At 47.2% G+C, this 19,492-nt stretch overlaps 2 protein-coding genes across 5 annotated transcripts in view; one reads left to right on the top strand and one right to left on the bottom strand.

The window, feature by feature from the left end:
• The window catches only part of KAT7 (lysine acetyltransferase 7), a 30,895-nt gene extending 26,143 nt beyond the window's left edge, over positions 1-4,752 (bottom strand). The window contains exons 1-2 of one of the 3 annotated variants that reach the window (XM_081884061.1): positions 3,794-4,752; positions 205-352 (exon numbers count right to left, since the gene is read on the bottom strand). In XM_081884061.1, the coding sequence (XP_081740187.1) occupies positions 205-352; positions 3,794-3,808 (163 nt within the window). In that variant the 5' untranslated portion in view covers positions 3,809-4,752. The remainder of the gene's footprint in view (positions 1-204; positions 353-3,793) is intronic. The other 2 variants (XM_081884059.1, XM_081884060.1) reach the window with 2 other exon arrangements.
• Positions 4,753-10,667: 5,915 nt separating this feature from the next.
• Positions 10,668-19,492, top strand: part of FAM117A (family with sequence similarity 117 member A) — a 40,819-nt gene continuing 31,994 nt past the window's right edge. The window contains exon 1 of one of the 2 annotated variants that reach the window (XM_081884249.1): positions 10,668-10,884. In XM_081884249.1, the coding sequence (XP_081740375.1) occupies positions 10,779-10,884 (106 nt within the window). In that variant the 5' untranslated portion in view covers positions 10,668-10,778. Of the gene's footprint in view, positions 10,885-16,794; positions 16,850-19,492 lie in introns of those variants that run through there. The other variant, XM_081884250.1, reaches the window with a different exon arrangement.

Raw genomic sequence — 19,492 nt, 5'->3', positions numbered from 1 at the left:
GCAGGTCCACAAGGTGGTTAATGCAGAACATGCAATGACTTACAGGGCTTCAGAGGTGGGTGGGGCTAAAGCTAGCATGTCTCCAATTCAGATTTTGGCTGTGCCTGCATAGAGTGGGGTGGGGTGGGGAGGGCAGACACCAGCTTATTATACAGCTCATGCCATTTAGAATAAGGCTTAAGACCAAACATTCAAACGCTCTACCTTGGGAGCTCTGGCTGAGCCTGGCGGAAGAGCGAGTCACACGCGCAGACTGGCGTGGCGTCCCGTCACTTTCTGAACTGTCTGTATGCTCTGGGTCCGTGGAGAAATCGGAGTCTTCGGTTCCGTCAGAACTGCTGCCAGCGTTCCTCTGAAAGGCCAAAGACTCAGCCACATAAGCAACACGCATCATTTTATCTGGGGTCTACTCCTTGAGGAGCAGCACTAACTAAAACGTTTCAGAAAAACGGATATCGTAAACTAGAAAGCATTGCGCACTGTGCTTGCAGAAATACCAAGCCAAAATAGAAACCTCTTACAACGGATTGGAACAAAACGCTTAGGCTAAAGCACTGATGAATCTCCACGCATCCACAAGAATATTTCTCTTTGCGCTCTTGCTGTCCAGACCGTGCATACAGCTATATGTGAGTGCTCATTTAGTATATGGGATTGCAATGGGACACGGTGACGGTACTGATCTCTGATTTCAGTCAAGAGGGATTGCATAGGTCAAACCAAACTCTCCAGAACTTTGTCTAGAAGGCAACAGGAACAATCCCATCAGAAGAAATGAGCTCGGTTGTATGCTGGCCACAACTTCAAAACAGTCTTCAGCATATTGTGCCTGTAGCCCAAGTCTCATGCTTACTCAGTCAACACAATAGGGGAGGATATGGTACAGTGCATTAGCAAGCCTCAAGTGTGCAGGCAATTCTTCTTCCTAGCATAAAGACAAGTGGTGGTAAAGGTTCACCTCCTTGATTTCTGTTGCTAAAAGGACACAGGACTGGACAAAAAGTGGCAACTCCACCCAGTCTGTGTATACCACAATCTTCACGTCACAGGAATCAACACACTCTGAGCAAAAGTCTGTTTTTGCAACTGCCACCAAACAGGGATGAGATCTCAAAAGCCAGGGAACAAAAGCTATAGCTGAACAATTCATCCAGGGGCACACAGCAATCCACTTAAGACTGAAAGTTATGAAGCAAGGATGGGAAACCTGTTGCTCTTCAGATGGACTCCAATGCCCATCAGCCCTGGCCAACACAGCCAACAGTTAGGCAGGATGGAATTTATACTCCAACAACATCTGGAGGGCCACAGGTTCCCAAACCTACTACACAGACTAGCTTTCCTCAAGTCTGAAACAAACATTGTATTTGTAGAAGCAGCTGCTGCTCCTTTTAAATAGCCAGCCTAAAGCCAATAACTTTTTTCCTTTTTTGCCAGCACAATGCATCCTACTCTGCAGGAAAGAGTAGCCGAGTTTGGCTCTTGAACTCACAGTCTGCTACTATTGGCATCAATTTTGAACCTGTCACAAAACAATTCTCTTTTTGTAGGATCACGACATTGCAACAGATGAAAGACCGTTCACCCATCAGCCACTTCCCACACATTCAAGAGTTGCTGCCTGGTTCGTATAGGGCAGGCATAAATATAACAAGTGACAGAAATGCAGTGATAGGGAAATCTGTTGTTGCTACCTGTAGGGGGTAGGTGGGAAAGGAAGGATTGTACACCATCCATGTACACAACCAGAAATCACCCCCACCTCACACACAGTTGGTGCAATATATTCAGTAGTCAGAGCAGGAGCAGACACCAGGTGTGTTGCATAGAGGGGGGCTGCAGACCAGATGGCTCTACAAGAGACTCAAGCATGTGAGACAAGCCAGCACACTGCAGGGAAAGGCAAACATCTCAATTTGGCTTCCACTGCAGGACTGAACAAGCATAAAGAATAGCCCTCCTCTGACTCACGATTCTTTCAGGACCTTAAGTTTGACCATGAGAGCAAATTCCCCCATCGTGCTTTCCAATTTCTATTGTAATTCCTCCCACTTTTTTTTGTTTTTTTGTTTTTCCTCTGACTCTATTTCCCCACTTGTAACGATGTGTGTGACACAAGAGGGATACCAGGGAAGGGGGAGAAAATAATCTAGAGTTGCAGGGAATGAGGATTTCATTTATATAGGACTCCAAACAGATATGAAGCTGGGTCTTCGAATGCTGCAGGTGCCATCCCAATTCATTTCAGATTATGACTGGGGCAGTCAACCTTTTTTCTGTTGAGGGCCACATTTACCTGGGGGTAATATATTGTGGACCTGCATGGTGGGTGCAGCTGGAGACAAATGTGGTCAGGACCAGAGCCTAAAGTAGGTTATCCTACCCCTTCTCTCTCTCTCCCCATGACTTTCTTTCCCCCAATATTTGTTCCTCCTTTCCACTTGCATGAAATGAGACTATTACTCGTTGCTTTAAGACAATCTGCACAAGTAACAATACTGGTCTGCTAAATGTTATATTTTGTTGCTGTGAACCTTTAGCAAAACAGGCACCTTTTAATATACAGACTAATGAGATCACTGAACAACCTGGAAGGACCAGATGCTACAGCAGTGCTGATTCTAAGCAGATAGGAATCGGGTCAACCCCCATGGTGTATATGCATGTGTCTCATAAAAGAAATACATTTTTAAAAGCAATACAAAGATTGGAACTTTGAGCCTTCGAGGCTCCTTGTGAGCAACAACTGCATGTTTAACATGTTGTGGGCTAGAAATCTGCTCTTTTAAGATAGATCTGTACAGGGTAGCAAAACTTGGTTCTTGCCCTAGTTAAAAGATTCGATGGTTCAAAACCAAGACTGCAGCCCAATTCAAGATACAGCTACTATGAAACATGTCCTATTATTAAACCTCTTGGTGAATTGTAATTCACGTTGCAGCCTCCCTTCCTTTGTTGCAAGAGACTATGGAAAGTCCTCTTAAAAATGTGTAAAATTCCTACTCTCCTGAAATAAAGCTAATTCTATCTGTACTTAAAACTGGATAGTTGCAAAAAACGACTTGGATTTGCAGCCAGAATGATCAAGCCTTTTATACATGCAGACCGATTGTAACTTATTTACTTATAAGAAACCCCTACAGAATTCCATGGGACTTACACACAAGTAGGCACAAAACTATAGCCATGGCTGCTACCCATCCCCATGGCCCAGTCCATCTTGCTTGCTGTGTTTTGAACCCTCTGTGCCATTTTCCCTCTCCTCCAATCATAACAGCGAGGAGGAGGACCTTTACGCGACCATGTCCCCCAATGGGAAACGGAGAAAGAAGAGAGGGGCGGGACCCCGTGGACGCCAATTCAGGCCAGAATGCCCGGCCAATCAGCAGCTACTTCAACACCCGCTCCCAAGGCACCTAGCCAAGTATGAAGTCGTTGGGAACAGGAGCGACGGGGGAGGAGGGGAAAAGAAAACCGCGCCAGTAGGAAGTGATAGGGAAAGCAGCCAATGGCATTTCAGCTCCGGAGCCAATGAGCAGCGAAAGGAGGCGGGACACAACAATCACCGAAAGGGTGGAGGGAAACAAATAACCGTTGAGGGTGGGGGCTGCGCTTGACTGATGGCGAAGATGGCCATAGAAGTTGCGGCGGGAGGCAGCGGCGACCAATCAAGACGCGAGATGAAGCAGGGGCTTGAAGGCCTACGTTTTTAACTGGTTTTCGAGCCTGACGGTCTATGCAGCTAAAGGAGAGGAGACGGGAAGGGGGTTTGGCTCGGTTTGCGCTCTCTCACCTTCCTACGCGACATCCTCGGCGGAGGAGGCGGCGGAGGCAGCGAGGGTGGCTGCGCCCCGGCCGCCGCGTTGGCTCCGGCTGTATCCGTGGTGACTGGCGTGTCTCCGGTTCTCCAGCGCTAGGCCGCGCCGCTTTGTTTTCCCTTTCCCTCCAGCTGCGACCTTTCAGCCGACTCCCTTCACTCTTCCGCCGGGACACACGACGGGGATACACACACCCCCGTCCTGCCTGTCACGTGACGCAGACAAACCTCACCTCACGCCGACGGCGCTCCGCCATCTTGGAGTCGGGATTGGCGCCTCTGAGAACCAGTCGCCGGTGAAGTGCCGCGGCCATCTTGGTTGTGGGCAGCCCTTCCACTCGCTTTAGCAAGGGCGGCCATTTTTGAGGTGGGCACCGTTGGTGGTTTCCTGCACTCCGAGGTCGAGCGACCTCAAGTGCAGTGCGGTTCGCACTCGCCCCGATGCTGGATCCGCCATCTTTGGTTAGGGGCCCAGCCTGCGTTCTTCGTGGTGGAAGAACCATCTTTACTTTGGGCAACGGAGGCGGTGCTTCCCCTATGTGTAAGGAAAAGGTGCACGATTATCTCTTTCAGTAACCCTTGGGATGTTGGAGAAGTTACAAAGGGCTGAATTACTGAATCTAAGGCTCCATCTCGTTGACTGCTTAGGTCGATTAATCAGTTTAAAACTTCTACTAAAAAACTTCTGACTAATTAGGCAATGCATTTTTTTTAAAAAAAGAAGTTAATACAGTACATTGGGGGTGTCAGGTCGTGCAGTTTTCTGAAAAACCTTGCTTTTTACCTTACAGTAAGAGAGAAGTCCTCTAATGGTATAGCAGCATGCATAATCTAAACTAAACGATACTGCTTTATTCATATGCCAATTAATCAACTAAAACACAAATCATATTAAATATGGTGCCTTGTATCATTTATAAAGAACAGGTTTGGCAGTCCCCTAGCTGTATGCATGCTTATGCAGAAGGAAGTACCGTTGTGTTCTGTGGGGCTTACATTTAAGAAGCCTGCATGCAAATCTTTTACTGTAATGTGAGCTGTAAGCCTTACTTGAGATTTGTTGCCTGTTCCAAAGCATGTTTGGTTGGAAGTAGCCCCATTAAAGTGGGTTCTCCCACCACCAGGTAGCTATGCGTAGGTCAGTGCTTAATTTGGATCATCTAGTTCTAATCCAACCCCCTGCAACACAGGAATAAGAAGCTGTCCTATACAGGGACCGAACCTGCAACCTCAATATTATCAGCACCACACTCTTAACTAGCTGTTTAGGATCAGACTACAGTTGCAAACACACTTCTCTTTAAGCACATTCTTTCAGAGAATTCTAGGCACAGTAGTCAGAATTCTCAGCAAATCTTAACAAACTACAGTGCCCAGAATTCCTTGTGCTGGGGGTCAGGAGATGCTTCAAATATAGTGTATATGCTGTATGGCTTTATAATCTTTCTGTTCTTTGTCCTCACAGCTACCCTGCAGTTGAGGCTTGTTCCAGGTTCTTTACTTTCAGTTCCTAGTGCCTTATTCATTTCAGAGGTTCAGATGAAGTTCACAGAACCCTTATGCCCACAGAACATACGCTCTTGAGCCATCTCTTCTGTTTCCTGAGATATTGTGCCTTTCTTTGCCAATAGAATGTATGCCCCACAGCTTTGTTTCAGCTCAAGCAGAGACTCCCTGGGAATCTCTCCTGCAATTTCTCAGTAAAGAAGGAATTAAAGAACTCCTGTGTGTATAAAACAAGCTTGGGGCCACCCCAATCACCATCATTCATGTCACTCAGATACCCTATGAGATATCCTGTTGGTGCATTTGGCTCAAAACTTCAAATAAGGGGGGGGAACCAACCAAACACACATCTTTTTAGCCCCAAATGGGTCCCTGAGGTGATGTCCAGATTTTAAAATCTCATTTTTATTGCAGTTTAAAAAACACGATGTAGGGACGCAGGTGGCGCTGTGGGTTAAAGCCTCAGCGCCTAGGACTTGCCGATCAAAAGGTCGGCGGTTCGAATCCCTGCGGCGGGGTGCGCTCCCGTTGCTCGGTCCCAGCGCCTGCCAACCTAGCAGTTCGAAAGCACCTCCGGGTGCAAGTAGATAAATAGGGACCGCTTACCAGCGGGAAGGTAAACGGCGTTTCCGTGTGCGGCTCTGGCTCGCCAGATGCAGCTTTGTCACACTGGCCACGTGACCCGGAAGTGTCTCCGGACAGCGCTGGCCCCTGGCCTCTTAAGTGAGATGGGCGCACAACCCCAGAGTCTGTCAAGACTGGCCCGTACGGGCAGGGGTACCTTTACCTTTTAAAAAACACGATACATAAACAGAAAAAAGCAGTGCATGGGAGGGGCATAAACAACTACTGTAGGTCAGTTTAAAAAGAATTGCCACAGCAGGAGGTTTACAGATTAAAATCAAAGCAGAATAAAAAAAAGTATTTATGGCACTCCTCAGACAGTGGCATAGTAAGTCTGTTTGAGATGCTTTGTGGGTCTAGTCCATGTATAATATATCCAGGTTTCTGAATACAGCTAGATTACAGTAACAGGTAATAAGGTTGAAATTTAGTAATAGTGTTGTAATTAAGCATGAGTAGAGTTTTGATATTGAAATCCAAGCTATCAGCCTATCTTGTCTTAGTGCTACTGATAAATAGCTTACTCATACCCATGGGTGAGCTCCCCACTGTCTTAACTAGGCATGCAACTTATCAGCAAGTTTAATTTATGCCTCTTAAAACATGGAAACTTGTTAAAGCCAGATGCAGACATAAGCAAATGCTAAATTTATGGTGGTTCAACTCCCAAAGGGAGCTAAATGCACCAAACCTGTTTGGTATGGAAGTGTCGCCCAGCTGGGGGGTGGGATGCGAACATCAGTGTTCTTGCACTTGGACCATCATTGATGCAATGAGGTTAAATGGCTCAGCTGCACTATAAACCTGAGCTGTGCGAGTGGGTGGAGACAGGATATGGTGCAGAAAGGACGTGGGAGGGAGTAGGTCAGCAGTCTAACCATAAAACCAGGATAAGGAATGCATCTTCATCATTATAATATACTCCGGGGTGCTACAAAAAGCAAAGCAGTGGTTTTGGTCCTTAAGACGTAATCCAAAACACTGCTGGGGTAATGCCTTTCTTAAGCCAACCAAAATGTCACAAGATAGTGTGGTAAGCTTTCGAGTTCTCCATAAACCTTCATCAGGACAACAAAAATGGAGGAAGCTAGTGATAAAGGTTGCAACTGGACTTTCAATTGAGGCTATGATATGGAGGTACCAAGGCCTACTAGGAGAGAGAAAAATAAAATGGCTAATTTCTCATTTCTGAAAATACAAAAGCCAAGTGCTGCCCTGGTCTATCTCCTTACCTAGGCAAAACTACAACTGTGTTCTGATAGGCAGAAGCTATCAATCTTCCTTTTATTTGAATTACAATGGAGGTTGTTCCAAAAGCATAAGAACCTAACATAAGAACAAGTGGGTAGCTCTGATGTCCAGATCTAGGACCTACATTTTAAGATGTGTAGCTCCTCTCAAGCACATGCACACTACAGACATACTAGAACAAGGACTTGGGAGCCTGGAGCCCACCATATGTTGCTGGACTACAACTCCAGTCATCCCTGACATTGGCCACCTTTGCTGGGTCTCCTCGGAGTTGGAGTCCAACAACACCTGGAAGGTCAAAGGTTCCATATTCCAGTATTAGAACCTTGAATTGAGCTGTAAGATGAAGAGGTCTGTAGCACTTAATTTTTGCCTCTACACGAAAGTACAATTCCCAGGATTAGAGGGTGGAGTGGTTTACTCCATAGTAATTCAAACTTGTAGTATAGGCATACACTGTCCCTTCTCTATCCCATTTTTCTTTCTTTTTTAAACAATTGTTGCAGGACCCACTTTAGGTGAAGGCATTTCTGGGGCTTTAATAAATTGTGCACACAGGTCTTTTGAATATTTACTTGGAAATAAATTGCACTATGTTAAGTGGGACTTACTTCCACATAAAAACAGAGACTTTGGGTTCCTTCAATGTTAAGACATTTGTTAGTTTTTTTAAGGTGCTACAAAATGAAAGTTAGTCTTGCAACAGATCTATTATGGCTGCCCCTCTGTCTTTTATTTGGTCAGGACCAGAGACTGAAGTAGGTTTTTATTTTGTTTACTGACAAGCATTAATAGAGTCCAGGGTGGCGGCTTGTAACAGAATAAAACTATAAAAATAAAATAAATGTAAATCCTGTAAGACATTGAAACAATTTAAAACTGGCTAGTTAGTCACATCTATTTACATGTGCATAGCAGTCTCAAGGCTTTAGTGTTCAGCACACTTGTATGGAAACAAGGCCCATCCATTTCAAAGGAATTTATGTGCAAGTAAATCTGCTAGGTGTTGACTCCTCTGGCCCTGCAAGAATGGTTTAAATCCAGTGCTGACCTGTGAATCACTTGGCAAGTCTTTCTTGTATACCGTCTGGCTCTTTACAAACCAGGGGGGCTGGGCTAGGATGTGGAGATCTATCCTGAGGTTCTGTGCAAGGAAGTTGTCTTGCAGAAACAGGAGCACCTGCTGCTACTTTATCCCTGCCTCTTATCTCCTTCAGGCTTCAGGGAGTCTGCTCTAGCTTCTATAAGAGATAGGCACACCACATCAGCTACTTTGCAGACACTCCAGAGAAGACTAGTAAAGGTAAAAATGCCTTTCAAAATAATAAAGCATAAATAAATATGGAAGGAAGGCAGGTTCTTTACATGACTTATTGCACTCCCAAATTTTAGCACAGATCCTTTAATTTGGTCCATTGTTTGCATGGAGATGCAGTTGGAAAACTTCCCCTAGAATTTTGACTTCCTCCACCTTGTAATAGCAAAATGATCAGAAAGGAGGCTTTGCCTCATTATGTTTAAGAATCTAGGGAGAGTTCAGACTTCCAAGTAACTGAGGAGGAAAAAAATGTTCCCCACCTTGACATTTAATTGCTAAACTTCAGAAGTGCTGAACCTCTGCTCCTTAACAGTCCAATATTGCACTCCATCTCATCTAAGTTGACTGCCAAGTGCACTATCTCTTGCACCAGTGCAAGCCAGTTCTTCTCCTAGTCTCCCATCTATTTGCTATTCCACCGTTCACTTCGTATAGGTAAAGGTAAAGGGACCCCTGACCATTAGGTCCAGGCGTGGCCGACTCTGGGGTTGCGGCACTCATCTCGCTTTACTGGCCGAGGGAGCCGGTGTACAGCTTCCGGGTCATGTGGCCAGCATGACCAAGCCGCTTCTGGTGAACCAGAGCAGCACACGGAAACGCCATTTACCTTCCCGCCGGAGCGGTACCTATTTATCTACTTGCCTTTTGACGTGCTTTCGAACTGCTAGGTTGGCAGGAGCAGGGACCGAGCAACGGGAGCTCACCCCGTCGCGGGGATTCGAACCACCGACCTTCTGTTCGGCAAGTCCTAGGCTCTGTGGTTTAACCCACAGCGCCACCTGCGTCCCACCTCACTTCATATACTTGGCACTAATTTTTGGCCTAGTTTCTATCAGTGTTCCTGCAACGTCTGTGCTTCCTCGCAAGCTGTGTTTGCCATCTTGTCACATGCCTCGTAGGCCCAGAGAGGGAGAGAGAGCATTGGTTACAGGTAGGGCTGTGTTGTCAGGGCCTCTGCATTTAGAGGCTGTTGGTGGGGACAGAGCATGCCAGCGATAGCATATGGGTTAGCGATGTGTGACAAATATCCACGTTCTTTCTTTGTACACGGAAATGAATGTTAAGGCTGCTTCTCATGGGGCTGCTAGTTCTGTGTTACAAGTCAACGCTCATTCAGTGTTCTTATGAGTTCAAGACCTGAGAGTGGGGATGGAAAACCAGATAACTTTACTACTCCCAAATTCAGATGGATTCCAACTGTTGCTTGGGTGCCCTGGCTATTGAATGGAGTTTTATTCCTTGAGAGCTCTCTCCTCCCCAAATCCTGGAGCAATCCTAGAGGGGGTGCGGCACTCTGAGCACGAAACATTTCTGCTGATTAAGACATGCCCCTACTGCTAATAACCACCGTGTTGCCAAGCCACGGCTGTAGCCAGGATTTATGCATTGGAGGGGGGGGGAGAGCAGGACGCCCACCTGTCACCATCCTCTGCCTGGCTCTGTGCAGATCTGGAATGAAATGTCTCAACAACGGTTGTTTTAAATGTCTTTCTTTTGACCCCTTGTGCACTGAAAATATCTGTCAACGTCTTTCTACAATGTGTACTTTTAGTTAACTGTTTTGATTTACTTGCTTGATTTAGGGGGGCAGTTCCTCCCCCGGCTACGCCCATTTCCCACAGGATATAAAAGGTGGATTTAGAAGGAACGCCAGCTGTTTCCTTTCGGGGGTTGGTTATTTTTTTTTGGGGGGGGAGAGAGATAAAGTGCTGCTTTGCTCGGTCGAATCGCAGCTTGCATTAAAAAAAAACCCAAAAAAACCAACCCTGCATTTCCCTCGCTCCCGCCTCTACTTTTGGGGCACGCGCGCGTACGCACGCACACAAAACCCCACCACAACTCTAGAAACCCCCAAGCCGAGCAGCCTTGCATAGGAGCCTTACCAGCACAAGTCTATGAGGACCGTCTTAAGCAAACCTGCAGGAAGAGGAGGAAGAGGTCGCGCGCTGCGTGCAAGAAGCCCGAAGCCTCCCCATTGGCCCTCCGTTCTGTGCAGGGCTAGCGGGCAGAGGGGGCGGTTCCGTGGGCGTGGTCTTTTACCGGGGACCCCGCCCAACCCAACTCCCCTGGCCAATGATCGGCATCCTCTGTGCGGGGTCCCGCCCCTAGCGCGTTGAAAAGGGGACCCCGTGCCAGGGGCGTCCCGCGGGCGGCTCAGTCGCGGCGGCAGAGGCGGCGAGAGAGGGGTTGCAGCCAGGCGCTCGGGAAGCTGCTGGCGCGGCCACCTCGCCCGCGGAGCTTGGAAGGTGGCGGGGTTGGTCGATGGCGGCAGGCACCTCCTCGTGTTGCCGGGGCGGGCTGCAGCCGCTCAGGGCCACCGTCCCCTTCCAGCTGCAGCACCGTCGAGGCGGAGATGGGGGCCGGGCAGGTAACTGGGGGGCGGGGGCGTCCGTTAAACGAGACCTGGCTAGGCCTAACTACGTGGTGGGGGGGGACAGGGTAGGTAGCCGCTTCAGGGGGCAACAGGTTTGGGGCCGTAGGTGGGCAAGCAAACAGCGAGGAAGGGGAATAAAACCGGTAAGTTCGAGGGGGGGGGTAGAAAGAGGGTAGAAAGTGTTTCTGAGGGCTGTTGGGGGGCTGAGCAGCTGGGTGGGGTGCAGTAGAGAGGAGTAGGTAAGGTGGGGGAGCCATGTTGGAGAAAGGGGTGCATGAGGGCAAGTGATGGGTTCGGGGATTGGGGGGGGGGCTGAGAAAGCAATGGATGCAAATTGCTATTAAAATAATGTGCAAAGAAAGCGAGGGGGGGTTGAGGTAGTTTCTGAGGTAGTCGGGCAATTATTAAATTTGTATGCGGCCCTTCATCTGAGGGCGATTGGTCTGTGGAGTTGAAGGGGCGAAGGTTAAGTCGAGGGGGCGCAGGGTATGAACAATGAGGGGACCCCCCTCCCCCCAGTTTACAGCTGACAATAAGCTTATTAAGCATGATTGAGTTCAGGCAATCTGCAGGGACCCAGGTTGCTGGGTTGGAACAGGCAGCAAAAACTCCAGGAGAGATTCTCCCATCAAGAAAATGTAAAGTAATGCATATTGGGATGAACCAATACATACACCCCTCAAAAAATCCTGCCTCCATATTATACTGTTGGTGCGTGGGTTGGCTGTGTCCACACCAAAAAGCTCCCCTGAAAAAAGCCTACGCTTCGAGTGTTGGAGAAGGCTAAAACAACACAACGTTGGAGATTAATAGGCTGCAAGTATCATTGTTGCCATATGATGTGGCCACGCTTTGGAATGCAGCCAGAGTTGTATTATTTTGAAGGGAAAAAAGGGACGTTGCACAGCTGAAAGAAGGCTCAGAAAAGAGCAGCTTAAAATGAAGTGGGTGTGGAGGAAGAAGGTGGGCGGTGCTGTTTTGGGGGGTGGGGGGGTTCCCTGGAGCTGCTTGCATTGCAGGCTGGAGCTCTGTTTGTGGCCCAAGTTAGGATACCTATATGGGAGAAGGTATGAAAATATGTATATACAGTGAAGAAATGGGATGGGTCAAATTTTGGATGGGAGCGTAGAAGGAAAAAAAAGGGTCAGCTTCTAGAGGGGGAGCCATAATAGCCTGCTGCAACAAAAACAAGAGTTGTGGCATCTTTTTTTTAGAGGACTAATAATTGATGGAGGTGCTGCAGGTGGAACCAAGCAGGTTCAGGTCTCGGAGGGAATATTTAGTGGCTTTCCTGGGCTGTGAAAATGGAGGCTGCTTGAACAGGTGGGGATTTGTAAAAAACATTTGCAAATGGTCTTGGAACAGAGGAAGCTATAGGGCAGGTCAAACAGTGGGTGTGGAAAAGTTAGGCCAAGATCAGTGAAGAGCAGTGGCAGCTGAGGGCTTCTGTGTTGTGAAATGGTGGGAGCAGCAAGCACCTGGGGAGGGATGTGGAAGTAATGGGGGCAGCAGTAGCAGGGTGTTCTGCTACGTATTCGGTGTACTTGGCTATGATAAATGGCTAAGGAACATGGTAGGAGCTTAATGTAGGTAGGACAGGAGAAGGATTTATTCTGGGGAAATGGGGGGGGGGCAGGACAGAACATTGACAGAGATGGGGAGTAGTGGTGCCCCATTATAACACTCTTTCCCCTCTCTGCTGCACTTTGATTTCATTGCTATGATATGCTACCACCTCCTTTCTCTGCAAGGTTTTTTCTTTTTGGGGGGGTGGGGCGGGAGAGGCAACTGTATCAGGGTCATCTTGATTTAGCACCAGCCAGTTCGTGGCCAATCTTCATTTGCAGACAAAATGGTTAGCCTATTCAGGTGATTCTGTACATAACAGCAAAAAGCAGGAGCTAAAGCTGTCGGCGCATCTGCATGATGGATTGATCAGAAGTTGAAAACAGAGATAAGGATGTGCCTGTGCCTGTGGCAACCTCAGTCTCTTGCTGTTCCCCTCCTCTAAATTCTTCTCTAGGGCGTATAGACGCTGTGTGTTTGTGCTTTGGGAAGCTGGGCTTCTCTTATTCTGTGGGGAGCTTGGCTTGGCTTACTGATCTTCCTTTACTTCTCTTGTGGTTTGCTTGACTTACTGTTTTAAAGAATAGAAAGCCATGCCTGTTTAATCTTAGGGTGAGTACCTAGTGCCAGATCATATGTACCTGTTGCAGTTCATATGTACCTAACACCTTATGCAAGCTCCCATAAAGGAGACTGAACTGTGAAAATAAAGCATTAACAGTTGTTCGTTCAGATTGTATTCTTGTAGGGATATATGTGTTTTTCCAGGCCTATCCCAAAGAGTACGCCTGAACACTTCATAGTGCTGTGTTGTTTTTTATAAGTTGAGGAAACAGTGCATTTTGGGTGAAGTCTTTTCACCTCTGCACATTTTAGTCTTAGAATCTGTTGCTCAGCTTGCTGGCAAAGGAGTGAAGTTCTTTCAGGGAGCTCTGGTTTGATCTAGTAGCTGAGGCTCTGTAAGGCTGTATTAGCTGTCACATCAAACCATTGATCCAGCTTTTGGATGCTTTTTTTTTAACTTTGCAGTTATCTCTAGCAGTAAGACATGTCAGTGAAGGTGGATCTGATCACAACAGAGTCGCCTTTTCACCAGTTTGGTGGATGTGCATCTTATTGGAGAAACTGCTGAACTCTTTATTTACCACTAAATTGGTGGGGTTTTGTTTTATGATGTTGGGGGGAATTAATAACACTGGGCTGCTAGAATAGCCTGTCTATTCTTGCTCCATGTGCAGCTTATGACAACTTACTAAACTCTCCCAGGCAGCACACAGCAAGTCAGGATGCTCTGAGGTCGGCAGCAGTCCCATCATTAGTTGACAAATGCATTATTTTCAGTTGCCAAAGACAGAACCATAATGAAATCAGTAGAGTGCAATGTTATGGCCAGACTCCATAAGAAATTGCCCCAATTTCTGGCCTAGCTGCTCTTCATTAAAGGTGTACCTTTATATCTATTTTATTAGTGTATTGATGCCAATGTTTTCCTTTGAAAATATTGAAACCCATCCTAATAAGATGTTTGATTAATAAAAAAAGGATTGCATTCTTCCATTTCCCCTTTTGAAAGGAGCGTATCTTTTTTACTTCGTGAATCACCTAAAGGAGCTAATGGTGAGATCTGAACTGAAGGAATTCAATCCCAGTGTTTAAAAGTAAGGCTGTGTGTGCTGTGGGACAAGACGTAATAACTCCTTAGTGCCTTATTTTGAGCAGCTGACACACATCACAGCCATGTTCTCTCTGTCCTAGCAAGGGGGTGTTCTGTAAAAACACCCTCTGTTCCCTAGTAATTCCTTTCAGACCCTGCACTACACACATAGAGAAACTCTTCCTAGAGAGAAAGTATTTCCCCCTCTGGTGGACAAAGGCATCCTGGGGACCCTCATGCAACAACATTCCTATCAGCAAAATGGCTGGAGTTCAGGGCATGTGTTTGCCAGCTCAAAGGGGAATACAGAAGTGTAGATTTCACTTGTGTTTTGTGTACATAATACAAGCTGAGTGTGTTTAAATAAGGAACCGAGAGCTCAGGGTCAGATGATGCTTGATGCCAGGAGATTTGAGTGTTTGCACCCAGATCTGCAGAAACCCACAAAAGCGGGGCGGGGGGGGGGGGGGAGAGAGGTTACTACTTGAGAAGCAAAAAGGATATGCAGTGGAGATATTGCATTCCTGCTTTGCTCTTTAAATTGCCCCCCTCCCACGCACATGCACGTTTCTGCAAGATTGTGGCAGATCCAAGTTTAAACACACGCCTGCTTCTGTTTTCTATTACCAGCGCAACAAATGGAGAACAGAGAATTGCTCCAGAGATCCCACAAGGCATTAGCAGCGTTATAAGATTTAGATTCCCCTCAAGGCTGCTTATCAAAATTAGGAGGCTGGGAAATGCCATCTACTTTCAGTGAGACCTGATCCCTTAGATCCCATTTTCTCTTTCATTATCCAGTTCCGACTCTGGTACTAGTTAGGACCGAGGTGTGTTTTTTGTGTGTTCCGTTTTTTAAAAAAATACCCTTGTTACCAGAGGGCCTTGACAAATGACTCTCATTTGCAGAAAGTAGTTATTGCCGTGCCAGGGAAAGTACACACAGTGCCTTAGAGGCATGCGAATTTATATTTCAGGCTGAGTGGGTAGAATGAAAGGAATACAAGATGGCAAGGCAGGTAATAGGCTTGCATGAAGAGGTGGTTGGGTTCTCTCCCCCCCCCCCCAAAAAAAGAGTTCTCAGCCTGCTTTGCATAGGATGTCTGTGCTCATGGCACCTGGGCAGAGGTGGTGGATGGAGCAGAATTAATAATATCAAAAATCTTCCCCGTGGTGGTGAATACAGTGGGCACAGCCTGTGCTTTTTCTTTCTCTTTGGGGCAAAGGGAAGTGGGCGTGAGAAAAATCCCCTTGGCATCCGCCACCAAGCTGCTCTGCCGCCACCCTGCCTTCCTCAGCTTTAGGGAGCCTGCGGTGGGTGGTTGCAGAGAAAGCACATTCACCCTGCAGCCCCTTGTGCCACAGCTCCTGCGGAAATGATGAGCTAGCTCTGAGCTCAGCATTCTGCCTCCTTGGTTACACACGTGTTGGGTGACACAGTTCAGCCTTGCACACTATGTGAAAACGATGCTTCCGGCTTCTGTTCAAACTCTGGCAGCTAGACCCCCAATCCTGGTGCTCGCACAACCCTGACAACGGGCCCAGAAGCACTAAAATCTTGTAAGGTTGTGGTGGTAGTGGTTATTCCCCCGGTTAGGTGGTTAGCAATCCTAAAGTTATTGAGGAGCACAAGAATGGAAAGGAGGAAGAGGAAACCTCAGTCCTGTTTTCATTTGGAGATGGTTGGCAGTGTTATCATGGGAGGATTATCACCAGTGTTGCAACCAGTGTTTGCTTAAGGTGCCAAATGGTTCCTTAAACCAGGGTTACAGTCGCCAGAATGGAATGCCTAGTTGCAATTTTTGGGGTCAGGCGGCTCGGAAGTCATATTTTTCAATATGGCTCTTTGGCACCTGGAATTCTGATTGCAGGCAAAATATAGCAAAATTCTTCTACAGGGTGTGCTGCTAGTGTGTGAAAACGGTCACGATCCAAGGATCCCTTGGCATGCGCCTCCAGATGGAGACGTCGGTCACCATCCTGGCACCCGGACATCTTCACTTGGCCTCAAGTGGCTGATCGGCAGGTGCAAAATGCACCTGGTAAATTTTGAACGCTGGATGCACGTGAACAGAAAAGCGGCTACCAAGAGAAGGCAGGTAGCAGTGGAAGGACTGTTGCTGGCTGGAGATGGATAGCAACCTTGGATTCCCCAGCCTTGCTCTGCTGCACCTGGAAAACAACACCACCAGCCCTGCCCATCAAGAGCAAGAACCCGGCCACTCCCATAGCTTGAGCCTACTCATTTGGAAACACAGCAGGCTGCTGTCAGTGGGGCAAGCCCAAAGGGTAAGAGACTGTCCCTTTGGGTCGCTCCTTCGTGGAGTGATTTGTTGTAGATGGACTTACTGAGACATTGGACCAGCTGGGATGGGGATATGAGTTAACTTGGCTGCTAAGTGAGAGGTGGAATGCTCTGTAGCTCTGTCTGTGTGGCTGGTAGGTGCTTTGTGGTTTTGTTGTTTAATATTGTTGCGGTTAACCTGTATTCATAGGTTGAACCCTTGAACCAAAAAAGCAGCAGGTAAATAAACCGTAGAATAACAAGTTGGCCCCAAGGAAGACAAGATCTACTATGGTTTGATAACAGTTCTTGCCACAGAACTGCATCACCTGGCTCGAGTTTTTTTCATATCACATGTTTCAACAGGCGCTAAAAGGTTTATCACGGAGGCAAGAGCGAAGTAAGGAAATTACAAATGTACATTTGTATCTGTCAATCAAACCCATGCACAATAGGTAAGTATTGTCAGTTATGTCCTATTATCGCAGGGCAAACAACTCAACGTTATGTAAGCCCTGTTGAGTCACCTTTACGTTTCGTTTTCTTACTTACCTCTTCTTAAAACGATCACCCCATCTTCATTAATACAGTATCCTGCAAACACAACTACAACAGAGGGTTGTTACCATCTTCTATCTAACCCATCAAGACACTGGCTGGAATATATTGGAGCAAAAGTAGGAGGAGGCAAGTTATTCTCTCATTTTAAAAAGAAAAAGGCTTTCAGCCAAAGTTTTCATTTTTTTTGTGTGTGTGTGTTTTATACCACCTAGGAAATTCAGCTGTTCGCGCCTCTTTCCACCAACGGCTCATGCCACCTCGTTTTATTTAAGACATATGCACCGCTTTCTGCTATAAATAGTACAAAAGGCTGCTTGCAAATACCAAGGATAAAAATGGTGCCTGATGCCTATGTGAAAGATTCCCTCCTTGGTACCTTCTCTTCAGCCTCTCTGGGCCAGGCGGTTCCCCTGTCCCTGTGCTTTGAGGGAGGTTGCTCCAGAGAACTTGAGAGCAGAATGCTCTGCAGTTACCAGATGCCCATCGCCAGATGACAAACGCATCTCTTCAGCTGCCAAAAGCCCTGAACCATAATAAAATCAGTGGAGTGCTACATTAGGGCCAGATTATAGAGGAGCAACTCTGGGGTTTGGCACAATTATGGCCTGGCTGCAGCATCAAACGGTTAATAGGCCCATTTTCCCTAATATGCAGAGACACTTTCTCTCCCCCCCCCCAAACCCCTTCAGTTGATCTTCCAATTCACTTTCAGTAGGAGTGTTGATTTCAGCATTGCATGGTGGTCTCTTTCTCTCTCTTACTCCACAATTAGGATGTTTATGAACGGTTTTTTAGCATTGCAGCAAGCTCAGTCGTGGCTGAGGGCCAGGCAACAAGTTTTTGATGGTTATATATGAGGTCTGGTGGCTGCCATTGCAGTCTCTCGATCCATACAGTTGCTGGGACTTGTCCCTTCAAGAGAAGAAGCATAGGTCCAGAGTGTGACCCACTGGCACCTCCACCGTGCATCTGGCATTGCGGCTGCAGGATAGGGGCCAGTCGTAGGGTGTAGCCTTCTTTGGCTGATTATAAAATGCATTTGGGGCTGGGGTGGAGGGGGCAGAAGAATCCCCTACTGCTGCTTGCCTAGGGCCTCCTTGGGTGCAAAGTAGGCAGCAGTGGTACAAAGTGCTGTAGGTGAGCAGGCCGAGAATGCTAGCACTCATGCAACAGAGCTGCACTCACAGTGCTGCCCTGCATGCAGTGTGTCTGCGCTCCCGGGTGGGAAGGTTTCATTGTCTCCATAAGCAGCCTTAACACACTGGTACTGGGATTGGGGGGGCCCAACTGCATGTTTCTTGCAAACACAACAAAAGGCAGGCGGAGGTTCTCCCTCCATCTCACAGAAGCATGAGGAGCAGGAAGAGTTGGAATGATGTATTGGAGGACAGATGCCCTTAACCTTTCTATGCATACACCACTTTACTGCTAAGTCCCCCTCGGCTCCTTGGGGTGTCTGTGTTTGAAATTAGCCAGGAGCCAGGGGCATTTTGCACCTGACTGCCACTTGTGAAGATCTCTGGGCACCAGGATGACGCCTGACATCTCCACCATCTGGAGGTGCATGTCTGGAGATAACTGGATCTGGACTGTTTTCACACACTAATAGCCCATCCTGTAGAATTCTTTCAGTTATATTTTATTTGCACAATCGGAATGAATTTCAGGAACCAGAATGCTTTTTCTGTGCAGCCTGAGCAGGAGCAGTCCACAACCTTACAGTTCATTGTTGCAGCTTGTCTTCACTTACCCCACCCTACTGCCCTGCTCAGTTGTGAAGAATATTCTTGCATTATGAATGGTCTGTGTCACCATTAAGGGGAAAAAGAAGAAGAAATAGGATGATATATATTTGGGCTGTCCCCAGATAAAGTTCTCAAGGTTCTTAACCCAGCTCAAGGTTGTCATCTGAACTAGCAAGATGTTTAACTGAGAATCAATCACAGCCAGTCCGTCATTTGAAAAATAAGACTTGAGTTGTTGTGCCCCCTAAATGGCAACTAGACATTCTGTTTTGGCAACTGCAAGCTCTGTTTAAGGAGCGATTTGGCCCCTAGCTTTTATATTGTATCTTGAGTTTTTAATACTATGGAAGAAAAACTACGTTTCAGGGCAGGGTAATTTAAATTGAAGTAGTAGTGGGTGGTTATTTCCCCCTAAGGATCTCCACTGGCATGCTCTCATAAGATGCACATGTGTCTAGCATCAGTGGGGGGAATCCAGATGTTGCTGAACTGCATCTCTCAGCACCCCAGGCCTTGCTGGTGGGGGCTGATGGGAGTTGGAGTCCAGCAGCATCTGGAGGACGAAGGACTCCCAACTCCTGGAGCAGCATGTCGTTCTGCTCCTGGCCTCTTCTTCAAGAGCAAAGTTACTCTCTTTCTTTACCCATTAGATATCTAAACATGAAACAGACGGACAGGGTGTGGCAGTGGCAGTTGCCTGTTGCTGGTGCATTTGATTCCGAGAAGGCACTTAATTGTGGAGTGGATGCTAACGAAAGCCATGATTTCAGTCCTGGTCTCGTTCTCTTACCA

Source organism: Podarcis melisellensis (assembly GCF_964234715.1).
Source record: "Podarcis melisellensis genome assembly, chromosome: 13".
NCBI lineage: Eukaryota > Metazoa > Chordata > Lepidosauria > Squamata > Lacertidae > Podarcis > Podarcis melisellensis.
This window is presented reverse-complemented; position numbering and strand designations above follow the sequence as displayed.